The sequence below is a fragment of the Epinephelus fuscoguttatus genome, linkage group LG21, assembly GCF_011397635.1.
Source record: "Epinephelus fuscoguttatus linkage group LG21, E.fuscoguttatus.final_Chr_v1".
Lineage (NCBI taxonomy): Eukaryota > Metazoa > Chordata > Actinopteri > Perciformes > Serranidae > Epinephelus > Epinephelus fuscoguttatus.
The window spans coordinates 29,698,993-29,712,836 of NC_064772.1; the positions used below are offsets into that span (position 1 = coordinate 29,698,993).

A 13,844-nucleotide genomic window follows, 5' to 3' on the forward strand; every position below is an offset into this window, starting at 1 on the left:
ATTAAATCCCACATCGTCCTTGAGTCATGAGACAAATCCATAGAATTAATCAGTAAACAGAGCATTAACCAAAGTGGATGTGTTTAACAAACAGTGTGTATGTTTGCCTGATAACAAAATGTACTGTACTGACTGAGTGCTTTGTGTCACTGTGTTGACTGGCCAAGTGACTAAGTATAACACTGAAAGCATTCATTAACCGGAGTGCCAAACACAGTCTCACACACTGCACACCCAACCTTGAGCCTGGATAAGACTTCATTGTTTTTAAGTCCAGCTCAGGTGATTGAGAAAAAATTCTCAGGAAATTGGCCCCTAATTAATCTCCAGTAGCTAAGATGTCTGCGCTCAGACATTATGTAGAAGTACAGACATTTTCAGCCACCTATTGCTGCCAGGAGCTATGTTTAAGACCGACTGAGCAAATTCAAATCGAAGAAGTTTAAAACTACAAAAGGTGCCATAAAATTACATCAGGAAATTCATGAATTCAATTGGATAAAAGCAGAATCTAAACTTCCAGGAAAAAAATCTTTGTCTTTCTTCCAAACTTAGTCATCAAACTTCAGTCAAAACGAAACTTAAAAATGTGTATTAGTTATTGTTCCTTTACTTGGATGTTTGACCTTCACAGTCCAGAAGGATGTTTGTGCAGTTTGACACTAGACGGCTGTTTTCATATTCACCTGTAGACGGGGGGAAGGTCTCTCTGTGCTAAACTAGTGTATACAGGAGCAGGGTTTTTTGTGATTTTGGGCATGCAGCAAAGGGCCATAGGCTGGAGTCAAACCCAGAGCCGCTGCAGCAAGTACACTGCCTTTATACATGGGACGCTCACCCTACCCACAGAGCTACTGGGTGCCCCACAATTTTAAACAATCTCAATAACATCATTGTAATTAGTCATAACAATATAAAACCCCCAATTATTATTACTGTCATGTTTAAGAGGATGGTTTTTATGTGCATGACATGAACATGAAAACATCTCAAGACTCCGTGACATGACGACACAGACTATGTAATAAGGTACTTAAGTACATGTTTCAGCTGACTTTTGTACGTCACTGTGATACTGTAGGTGCTACTTAGCTGCTGCCTCCCCAACATATCAGACCCGCTGTGCCCCAACTCACCCATATTGAGACGCTTCTCCACCCACGCCAGCAGCTCTTTGGTGTACTTGGACCAGGCCTTGGCATAGAGCAGCGCCGACTCCACCCCGCTGTCCTGGCGCTGCAGTGTCCTGTCCACCTCTTCTGCCCGAACCGGCGGAGACGGCCCTGTGACAAAAAACGTGCGCCCACGAGGGATGCTGTAAAATCTGGGCTTGAACATGACTCCAGCGCCCAACCCCCACACAACATGCCTATAGCCAATGCCGGACATACTACATTTGAGTTCAGCTTGCAACATCTGTGACAGTGAGTCAGTGAGAAAAGCCCACGTTGACCTTGGGTGAGCGTGATTCAGGCTAATACCATTTGAGGATAAGTCATACCGACAGGAGACTGACTGCTGGATGTATTAATAAGAGGTTAAGGAGGCTGGTCATCCAGAGTTGAGAGCTGGTTGTTGTCCTTCCCCAGATAACCCTACAACACTCTAACACAGTGACACAGCCCAAACAACACCACAGCCCAGAATGATAAAGAAGAAAAAGTAGATAAGCTCAAGAATGATTTATGAGTAAGCTTTATTCCAACAAATATGCCAGGATTACTTTCCCACTGTGCTCTCGCGGAGCAACACCAGACTACAGTCACTCTATGTTACAGAGATCTGTCTTACCTGGCGGATCATCTTTCTCGGGACCGGATCCTCCAGATTCCACGGCGAGGTTCTCAAAAGACTGAAAAACAGAGATGAAAAAAAAAACAAAATTCTACAATGAGGGCGGATGAATTTCCTTCTCAAAGCACAGTATGCTCTGCTAACACACTTAAAACAAGGCTTATCAGAACCTGGACTTCCTCCTTCAAGTTGTTATGAAATCTACAGCAGGAAAACAACAATGCATAGCATCAATTCATCATTTGCACATACCATTTCAGGAACATGCGTCAACCAGCAAGCGCTCACTTAACCCCTGAACTCCTCTGGGTAATTTTTCATAGCTGTGGCCTAACAATCCTGAGGCAGTAGGCCACATCCTAGTGTTCACGGGGCAGTGAATGCACCAAAGTTACATGTATCTTTACAATGGAAATAAATACACTATTAACTTTTGATGACAAAGAGCATTCTGGAAGGTAATTACTGCCAATTTGATCCTGAATTAATTAGACCATTTGTTGGTGGGTAATGGACACAACTACACAACACAGATATTGTACTTTTCTTACCCTGCTTCTCTTAGTTAGGGGGAGCCCCAAAACTGATCCATTCTCTACATCTCCCATAAGGAAGTCAGACACTCTGAAGGAAAACAGAAACACAAATCAATAAATTTAGTTCAGAAATTCATCAGAAAAAACATATCCAGGCATCTTATTATGTTTTAATTCTAATAAGAGGCACCCCGGCGTTTTAGTATTGCACTTATTTACAAAAGAGAGATTTAAAAAAAAAAAAAAATGAATGGTCTAAAAGAAGCAGCACTGGGTCAAGGTCCAAAAAACATGGCCTCCTACATTTCCAATAATGCAACTCAATAGTGTCCTCCTAAATGCTCAAACATTTGTAACACAAAACCTCGTTAAAAAGTCTTTTAAGCCCAATCCACACTGTTATCATTAGGGTTAATCTTTCTGAATTTTGGAAAGCACCATGTGTAAAATTGGTGGAGTGCCCCCTTTATGTTGCAATGAAAAAACCTACAGCATATCTGATAGCCTGATATTTACACAGAAGTATTTGTACTGCTTTATTTATTATTTATTTGTGGGTGTTTTCTTTTTTGTTTACCATTTTAAGGCTCAGTTTGATCTTTTTCCAACTGATCTCTACTGTTTTTTGTGACTAATGTTTATTTGTTTCCGCTTTTATGTCACAATTTCTGTCTTGCACTGGACTGTTTAAAATATACTATATAAATATTAACTGACGTTCATTAATTGTGCAATCTTAGAATTGACAGGTAGCAAATACAGGTGTGAAAACAGTCATTTCGTCTGTATTTTAATGGAGTAAGAAAACCCACAGAAATTAAATGAGCCGTGGAACTTGCAATCACTGTTATGACATTGTACTCACACATTGCCAAAGGTGAACGCCAATGTGTCAATAGCGGTGTAGATCTCTCCGAACAGCTTCTGTTTGTTCTCTTCGTTCACCTCCTTAAAGTTCACCCCTGTCAGATTGTGAATAAGGAGGAGAGAGTCAAGTTTTGGTAGCCAACCTTAAAACGCTGCATTCTTAAGACATCCTCCACTGGCACCACTGATAGAGATGTGTTCAAGGTATAAATCTGGTATGATTCATCATCCTGTGCGTGACGTCAAGCATGAAAATCTCTCTTGAGTCACGCTCTGCTCTTCGAATCACACACTGAGAGCTGGGGAACTTCATATCTCAAATCTGCTGACATTTTTAAAACTACAAGGCCCCTCAGAGACATCCCAAAAACAACTTTGTACCTTAAGTCGGAAAAGATAAGCAAAAACTGTGAGTGTATATATTTGGCTGTAATCTCGAAAGGCAGTAGTTTCCTGCTGTGAGTCTAAACACAGTGATGACTGAGGACAGAATGGGAAAAAACACCAATGTAAATTCGTCTGTAATCAGTCTTCACAATAAACTTCCTGTCCTGACTGAGGAGAGAAAAAATAAACTAGGAGAGAGATGCTCAGAAAGCGAGTCCAAACACTAAGCCATAAATCAGTGATGTCACTGACCACTGCACTGCCTCCATGATTTCCTCAGTTTTTCCTTTCCATTAGAACAATGGAGATTTCTAGAGTTCAAAGACTCACAGAGCGGACATCTTAAATAGAAAACCTGATGTCTTTGGTTGTCTTCCTTTAATTTAATGTAGGCTTCCTTGGAAAGTGAATCTTGTTTTTATAGCAAAAGCAGAGATATAAATTCATGGAGGAACCTCAAGCTACGAAGAGTCCACCTCCAACTTATCTTGAATAGTTTCTCAAATCCTCAAGTAGTATGCATACCTAGAATCATCTTTAGCCAGGTCCATGAAAAAGTTGAAGAACACTCACCTACCAACACCTACCAAATACTAAAATGCTTCCTCGGTAGCTTTAACGAATTGCATCCAAGTGTTTTGGAAAGAGAGAAAAAAAAAAAGGAATACCAATGACCAAACCACCAATTACCCACCTCAAAACTTTCTTAAGCATTTCTCCTGTTTAACAGAAATTAGATCATAACAGTATCCTCTACTTCTGGGTGATATTTCTGTCCTAACGCCTTAAACATGCAGCCAAACAAGTTGATTTTCTTTATGTTCCTCTATCCAGCAAAAAGATCACTTTACAGAAATAAATCCAATGTAAAAATTCTCCTCCCAGACTCACAGGAAGTGTTAAGATTCTGTCGAAAGGCTGCAAAAGAAGGATTCTGATGCGGTCCAATGTCCATGGGGCACCCTGGGAGCCTCTTCCAACCCCAGTCCAGCTACTGTAGCCACCACCATTCAGAGCACACAACTCTCTTGTGCAGTCACATCTCCTCCACTTCTGTCCAGCCCCTACCCCCAACAGGACATCCTGAGGCTTGCTGGAATACAATGCCAGTACTCGCTCAGGCCCCAGCCAGTGGTCCAAGCGTGGAAGTTACATCATCAGGGAAAAATGGTATTGTTTCAGTGGAAACGCACAACAATCTTGACACACTCGTCATCTGCAAAGTCCTACGCAGAATTCAGGTCCAGGAGGAACCTTTGCTCTAGTAAAGAATAATGGGAAGGTGTCGCGAGTTGGCATGCGACTGAATAAGAAGTGTCGCAGGATGGAGGAAGTAGTAAAACTCTGTATGAACAAATATCTGATCTGGAGTAGAGGTGTACCTTAAAAGTGTGATGACGGAGAAATGCACACAGTATTCTCTCATCTTTACAATCAAATGGTAGACTTTTCATCTTTTTTTCTGACGTTAGAATTATTTGAGAACAAAACACAACCTCCTGTACACATGTCACACCTCCATAAATAGCAGTATAACAATATTCTTACATATTAGTGTTGTGTAACATTCGCAGCTTTGAGATTTGGCAGTAAAAAATATTGGTGTGTACAGCTGATATCACCTTGTCACTGTGTGAGGGTCAATGAGTGAGCACTTCTGGCCACCTAGTGGCAGAAAAGCCGTTATAGCATGCTTCACTGCACATAAACATGATCAGACTAGATAATTAGAGCTACTGTAAGTGTTGAACCTCTTCACAATATTTGCCATGTATTAAAGGCATGTGTTCATTTACAGCACTAACACTGGTGTTGTTTAACCAGTTACTATTAATATTGAAAACCTTAATCTGCATTCTTAAGAATCCTTCCACCCATTAAAGCAATATCACTAAGAGCTTAAATCAAAGGCTTCTATACAGCAACTATTCAGCTGTCAAATCTAATGCTTCCTTATTGAAAAGGTGTTACTGTGTGCGTCTTTGTTGTGCATCAACATGTTTGAATGCCACACAAATAGTCAAGTTACTGCACGAAAGATGAGACTTGCATACACCTAATAGCTATTTGGCATACATGCCTGCACACACCCTTGTGTGTATGGACTTATTCCAAATATTTCAGTGAAGATGAGCTCTATCCAGATTAATGCAGAGCCTCTTCAGACTTTCTTCACTTCAACATGTCACCATATCTTATTAAGTAAAAGCTTTTCAGAAAGCAACACAGCCCCGTCTATACCCCTCTTTGCAATGCAAATTGAGACGAGGTATACTCAGGGGATTCTTGTGCGGCGGCCAAGTTAAGAATTGACCTGCATGCCAGATCATAATCTCAGAGAATGAGAGATTGAATAGGATTCCTCAGTGTAGTTCCCTCTGGACTGGCAAACAAAGCACAAAGGACACCCGCTTCTCCCTGCCTCTTGAATCAGGTGTCTGACTCCAAAATATTATTTTCTTACTCTCCGTATGGGGTTTGAAACTCATGCTGCTGCATTCTAAGCACTTGAGTGACTTCTGAAGGGCTGCATTGCTTTGAAGCTATAAGAAAACTACTGAGAAACATTCCCTGGGACTTCTTTTTAAGACTTGGGAAGACAGTGTGAGAGAGAGGCCATGGTTGTGAATGTCCAGAGGAGAAAACTGTCAGGGGAGAAGGGGGTATTAGATAAGCAGAGACAGAAAACAGACCAAAGGAAGAGTGGAGGAGTAGCTGGCATGCTTTACAGTGAAGCTCTGAGTTATGTGTGTGTTTTTTAAGGGAGATCTGGTCATCATTGCTCACCTTTGACCGTGGCGATGACGGTTCCAGCAGTACTGAGAATGTCCACCGAGTTGAGGCTCTGGTGTTTGCTGATAATGGCCTTCAGGACTCGCAGCAGCTCCCCGAGACGCTCGTGCACCGCCTGATGAAGGCAGTCCTGGTGCTCTGGAAAGTTATAAAGACACTTTTACTTGAACAGTTCATGCATACATTGCATTCAGTCTATCTTGTAATAAGCACATCATGGCTGTATTGTAGAGTTGAGGAATGTTTCAGTTAAGTCAACAAAATAGACCTGTGGCTGAAGTCACAATAGCCTTGTTTCCACCAAGCAGTCTGGTTCAGTTTAGTTTGTTACATAAGGGTTATTTTTGTGTTTCCATTGTCAAATGTTGTGGATGGTACCAATGGAACTGTTCCATTCAGTTCCATTTTTTAGTTAACCCTCTGTTGAGGTACCTGGCACACTGATACAATACTAAAACGTTAGTTCACAACCCCGATCGTTGGACGATCAGCAAGGTGCAGACATTCCTCTGCATCATCCGTGAAGAGGACATACAGTGAGAGCTGGATGGAACAGTGACACAACTATAACTATCTGGTGGTAACCCCACCTACATTTAAGAGTTCTGTCTGCGGCGGAAACACAAGACAGATCGAGGGTTTATTGACATGTCAGTACGGTCTAAGGGTACTACACCAAAAAGTGTTCAGTGAAAAAATGGCTAATGTGATAACATGGTTTTAGTGACTTAGGATATTATTTACTATGTAGACCAAGCCCTTACAGTAGATACCATTACAAATGTGAATGCTGGATGTGGCTTAAGGACTGTGCTTGCACTTAAGCTTCCAAAACTTTTACAAAGCTTTTTACCCCCCATCAACACTCAAATAACTGTTTAAAAATTATGTATGCAACATTCAGATCAATAACATTGAAGTAAATGACTATTTGCTATGTAAAGACACAGCGAAGTAATGGCATCCTGAGCAGAGAATGAAGTCATGCTACCCCTGTGTGTGTTAAAAACGTAGCTTCTGTGTGGTTTGTTGTGATAAGCCAGTTGAGACACATGTGTAACCCACTGGCTAGCTCATCACTGCCGCTTTGTACCGCACTCATTCGGCCGTCATTGGGACAGCAGCGTCACAAAAGTGTAGCTTTTAAAAGCGCCCACCCTTCACCTCCCCCCGGATAATACTGTTAGCTCTCTCAGCACTGTTGTTGTTGTTCCATGCTGTTTATGGAGTTAGCACTGTTAGCTGCTAGCTGCCAGCTCAGCCGCCTCCACGAACTGTGTCCAGACAACTCATATACTTGGAATTTCACATGACGCCACTGTCAAAGACAATAAAAACATCGCCATCGGACAGCATCTACTGGATATCAAGCGCTGAGATCTCACTGACAGCTATTACTGTTATCTTTTAGCCTTGTTAACCTTTGACCAATAAGGTGATAAGAGATCAGGGTTATTCAGTGTTCCTCAGCTACAAGTCATTGTGCAATTAGCCAGGTTTGTTGTGCTATAGCAGATGCTATGTACAGGCTTTTCAAGGTACTATTTCATGCTATGAATTGTGTTTCCAGTCTGAAAAATGCTATAATTAGAGGACTTGCACTCTATTTCAACACTGAGGCTTAACAGTGCATCACACGCTATAAAACCTGAGCAGACTGGACCTGGAACACAGCTCTAAAAACCTCTCTGCTTTACATGAATGGAGCAACCTCATTGGAAAAAGGATTACTACATGACATTCCAGCTCTGTTGGTTGAAAGAGTGACCATGGCAGCCATGACAAACCACTGTCCGTCTAGGCAAATACACCACAAAGCAGAGCTGCACACAACTCAGCAGTCGTACACACAGAACTAAAAAGGGTACTAACCTGACAGCAAAGTGCACTAAAACATGACCTACTGTGCTCTTTCTGCAATTAGCAGTTAGTTAGTAGTTAACCAAAGAAAACCTGGCATCTCAGGTATGTGGTTCTGTGTACAAGTTGTGACTTTACTAACAGTGAGTCACCACCATTTACAAAAGGGACAAAATACACTGTGTTATCAGGTAACCTTGATAATGTCCCCTTGTGCAAATGTAAATGAGTATATGATCTATGTTAAAGTGTTTTTACTACTTATTTGAAACATACTGAGCACTGAGGGGTAGTGGGACAGGTTTCTAACACAGCTAACATGACTGGATTTCCCAAAGACGGCTGATACAAAAGGGTAATAGGGACACACACACACAGAAACACATGAAATATGTCTCAGTCCAAAGCTGTAATCACACTAAATACATAGCAGGCTGCTTGGCGGGTTGTTTTTATGTCATGCTTTGATTATGATCATTAAAGTCACGTGTATAAATGAGTTTATCCCTGGTCAGATCACCTTGTAATTTCCTTGTAAATTAAGATTATGTTAAAAAAAATACACACACTCATACTCACACACGCACACGCACACACGCACACACATACACACCCTCACACAAACACACACACACACACACACACACACACACACACACACACACACACAGAATGAATACAGGCAGTCAAAGCCACATTTTGTGCTGACGATCACCCCTGGATTACCCCTTCATGGAAGGGGGGATCAGAAAGACTTTAGCTGTCTCCCATTTTTTCTTTTATTCATTAGCCCTCTTTTTTGGAGTGGGACAAATAGTGTCGCCAGTCCGGCTAATAATGCTGGGTCTGTGTGGCCACCATGACAATGCTTGCTGAGTCCTGACCCGGAAATCCAGCCAACTAACCAGCAGGTGACAAGTTCACATGGACCAACAGGTCACAACATCACAACAATAATCACACAACTAGGATAAAGCGCTGAAAAAACGACAACATATGCGGGCCAAAATTCACCCACTAACTGTCAACAGAAAGCCACAGAGGGCCACACTTTGTTTTCTATATGCCTCAAGCTCTGCTATAGGACTCTGACTGCCCCTGTTTTCTCTTAATGAACGAGACATGGTGGTCACATTGTGCCAAATGGCCATACATGCTGCTTCAATGCAACCAATCAGCACAGACTGCAACAGCCACTTAACATAAACCAAAAGAGCTGGAGTGATTGAGTAAGGTGTAATGACTCAGGGCAACAACACTGCAAGTGGGTCACAAGGTAATTCCAGGAAAACAAAAAATCAGGGACTTGCGAGAGATCCACACACAAACAAATCAACTTGGCACACTGCTTAAAAAAACCCAGGACACCCCAAAATGATTACATAAGACAAGCACAAATCCCAGACTGTTCCACTACCACATGAACTACCCCATGCCAACATGCCCTGCTGCTTCTTGCTTGCCAAAAGCTCAGGACCTGGAGAGTCCTATCCTTCACCATAGCAACATTCTTCATCCATCTTCATCAGATGTCATGCACAGCTCCTTCTAGTGCCAAGGACCGAGTGCTTTTTGATGATGAAAGCCTCTTGTCCTTTTGTTTCAGCTGCCCAGCTCCCCACGAGGCAGGAAAAGGGCCAGCGGTGTGCTTCTGGCACAACCACTCATCAAACTGAGTCTCAATACTTGTATACAATCAATGCACATGGGCATACAGAGGAGGTCATTCTGTTTGTTAGTTGCCTGGAATACTGTCATTTGAGAAATGACTGTATCTGTACAATTCTTAGGAAAAGAGAGACAATGCTTAGTGATTTTATAGTGGTATCCAGTGGTATCCAATGTATTGAGTTCCCATCACAAACCTTTTAACTGGTGTTTTTCCATTTATAGTGGCTCAATTTTTTTGGAGTTAATGCAAAAATAACAACAACAAAAATAACTATTTGCCTGGATTTTAGATTCAAAAATGTAAAAAATGCTATATAATTTTCCTTTCACTAAATGTTTATGCAATGTTAATCCTTTATTGTTGATCAGTTTTCCCAAAAATCGTATCTCTCACAGGGACCCCAACCCACAATACCTTGATAAGGGTCAAAGTTTACAATGAGCCGCTTCAACCTTTAAGCCCTTAATTGGTCCTGGTCAGTTTAGATCCCATTTATGGACATTATCCTTTCAATAACAAAACACACACAATGGCCTAAATCATCCCTACACAAGCTATACATCCCATTCATGGACCGAGTAACTGAATCCTGAGTCCTGGAGGCATCAAGCCTGGGCAAGCTAAAGGTTTATTAAGGACAAGCCTCAACCATGAATGCCCACGAGACAGAGGGTCTTCCTTTGCAAAGCTCCATGGGCTTCAATCTTCAATGGCAGTTGTGTGGCCTATTGGACCATCCTAAATGGAGGCTAATTAGCAAGACATTATGGTTGCGTCCACCAGCTCAGCAGGACGCAGGATAATGTACAGAGACTGATTATTTAACCCCTCAACTGCCATTCTGCGCGAGACACAAAGAGAAGAAGACTCGTTCCCACCGGGGAGGGTTGGTTAAAGGCACATCTAAGTAGTACATTTTGTTGCAGCGGTGGTATTGTCTTATTAAAGGTGAGAAAGATAAAGTTTGAAAAGGAAAAATTCTGTGGAAAAACTTGCAATGACAGATGATGTTTTGATTTGCAAATATTGGCCATCTGAAAACTTCAAAACAAACAGGCTGCCAGGAAGATCTTCCCATTTTCCCGAGGGAAGACCACTGAGTTTTGCATGAGGACTTGTTTGAGTGCCGAAGACTCGCCATTGTCCCTGGGGCCACTAGCAAACAGTGGGCTGGTCGCCTCATGGGCCTACCACATGAAGCATTTATGGAACAATAAATCACAACGGCAGCTTTTCACTTTTCACGGAAAAGCGGGATTGGAGTGTGTGTGTGTGTGTGTGTGTGCGCGTGCGTGCGTGATTGTGATTGTAAGGAGTGATAGGGGAGGAGTTTTGCTGGGTATGGGGGGGTTGTGTGTTATTTGGGGTGGTGCTCTCCCTTGGGATTTGTCCCAAATTTACCCCTGCACCCCACATCCCTGCTTCAGTGGGGGTTATGAGAGAAGGAGTGAGTGAGAGACATTCCTGGGCATAATAAGCCCTGGTGAATGAAGGCTACAGGGGGATCAGACTCTGATCCTGATGAGAAGGAGGCCGCGGATCAGGAGCTGCTCTGAGGCTGCCAGTAACACATTGCCAGGTTTTTACTTCATTAGCGTCATGGAAACCCAACATTCCAGCCTCTTGTTTGGGAGTGGGGACGGGAGTTGCAGGAGCGAGGGGTCGAGGGGGATCCATAATGAAAACATTGTCGGATCATTCACCATCGAGATGACACCTCAATACCAAAACATACTGATGCCCTTCTGGAACAGACTATCTGGAATATAAATGTTATGGACCCACACATACACAAACATAAGGCCAACGACTCCTGTTTGATAACAGTTTAACGTCAGGATCTGGTCTAAAGAAACACAAATATTACATTTGTTGTTTATGTCTGTGCAGTATGTGGTGAGGCAATGTTGGAGAACATAAAACCTGTAGACACAGCAATATTCTTTAGCAGGGATATTTGTGAATCTTAACATTGGGCCTCATTCACTAATATGAGCACTAAAATGTTCTATCTTTATGCACAAAAAAGTGTGCACAAAAAAATTACCATCCAATTCATGACATGCACACCTGCCAATTTTGTCCTTACCATCATGCCTATGTTAGTGGATCAGATTCATTCTAAATTGACAGAATCAATCAATAATGCCACACCACCATTTTACAATATAAGGAGATATGTGTGCCAAGAGGTGTAGTTATTTCTACATACTGTATATCAATAACTGTAATAAAGAGCTTGGCCAACAAAACACAAAACCAAGTGATGTAGGGCTGCAACTTACGATTATTTTCATCATCGACTAATCTGTCGATTATTTCTTCGATTAGTCGACTAATCATTTTATCGAAAAATGTGTTAAAATGTTGAAAAATGTCGGTCTGTCTCTCCCAAACCCCAAAATTATGTCATCTAATGTCCTGTTTTGTACTCACGCCAAAGGGTTTTAGTTCACCGTCACGGGAGAGTGTCTAAAGCTGCCAATATGTGAACACAAGAAGGTGCAATAAGAGTATTCTGGGGTACTTTTATAGTACTTTTTGATGAAAAAAGACTCAAACCAATTAGTTGACTTCTAAAATAGTCACTGATTATTTTAATAGTTGATTAGTCATCGATTAGTCGACTAATCGTTGCAGCCCTAAAGTGGTGTTTCTTGTGACTAACAGACAAGCTTAGCAAAGTTTGTGGAACACCGCATTGGCTCCATAATCCGGTCGGTGTGCAGCAGTCAGCTCCCAGGGATTGACAGTGGATGAAGTTGTAGGAGGGCAAAACTACAAACGACTTACTTTTTGGTTTGTAGCCAGGGGTCGGCAAGCCAACAACTATCAAAAGTGCAGCTGCAGGTTACTGGTAAGCTTCACTATGTCCTCTTTGAAGTGTTTTTTCTTCCTTCTGACTTGCAGGATTATGTGGGGTGGACACATAAAAAAGGAGTCACTGCGCCCAAGTCCTATAATGTGTTGACTAACATGTCAGTAGGTGGGTTTCCATCCACCTATTTTTATTTGCATTTTCAACAATTGTGAAAAGAAACTTGAATGGAAACGCCAGAAATTCGAAAAAGGGCCAAAATATCGCAAAAAAGTTTTTACACATGGAGGGGGTGGAAAAGTCAGCATATCGATATTAGGAAAATGCGACTTTTGGCAATGGAAACAGATTTAGCGAATAAACAATGACGTAGGCTACCGAATCCTACTTCTACTTCACACACACACCTGTGTGAACTTAGAGAGAGGTAATTACTCCAGTGTCAGGTGAGTGTAGGCTATTTCACAGCTTACCTGAATAGACTGGATGTGTTGAATACCGCTGCATCATGTGCGCTGCCTGGTGTACCAACACAGACATCACAGCATTATGTAGGCTACGCTGACAACGCTGATATGAGTGTGATGAGAGCTCTCGCAATAGCCAAGAAGTTCCCAAGGAATCTCTCCATCTCGCCGTAGTCATGGATGTGCTGGTAATTGTTTACATCAGTTGTGGACATGAGACGCTCTCAATGATGTCATCTCACGGTGCCCTCTTCTTCAACGGGTGTTCTTTTGCATTTTATTTTTCATGAGAAGCGCCACGTTCTGCTCGACCTGTTGACTCCCCATACTCGCAAAACAATAATGAATGGAAACATGCATAAATTCGCATTTTCTTTTGCGCATTTTCACAAAATTCGCTTAAAATTTGCGATACATTCGGATGGAAACCCAGCTTGTGACATTCTTATGTAGACAAACACACAAGTAAACACAAGGTTAGAATAATGATCAAGTTCATGTCCACATATCGTACAATAAGTCAATGAAGTAATGATCGTGAGATGTCTACCTACACCACTGACCCCCAGGTCACTACAGTGTATTTTCTGTGAATTGTTTTCTTTGGTACCCCTACCTCTATGCAGGTCCCACGTTAACCTGCAGGGTTA

The 13,844-nt window shown here is 42.0% G+C and overlaps 1 protein-coding gene across 2 annotated transcripts in view; it reads right to left on the minus strand.

Annotated features, from left to right (window-relative positions):
• arhgap29a (Rho GTPase activating protein 29a) overlaps positions 1-13,844 on the minus strand; it is a 42,787-nt gene that overhangs the window by 13,992 nt on the left and 14,951 nt on the right. Inside the window, exons 3-7 of one of the 2 annotated variants that reach the window (XM_049566115.1) lie at positions 6,372-6,515; positions 3,196-3,292; positions 2,346-2,418; positions 1,792-1,852; positions 1,137-1,283 (exon numbers count right to left, since the gene is read on the minus strand). In XM_049566115.1, the coding sequence (XP_049422072.1) occupies positions 1,137-1,283; positions 1,792-1,852; positions 2,346-2,418; positions 3,196-3,292; positions 6,372-6,515 (522 nt within the window). Of the gene's footprint in view, positions 1-1,136; positions 1,284-1,791; positions 1,853-2,345; positions 2,419-3,195; positions 3,293-4,475; positions 4,722-6,371; positions 6,516-13,844 lie in introns of those variants that run through there. The other variant, XM_049566116.1, reaches the window with a different exon arrangement.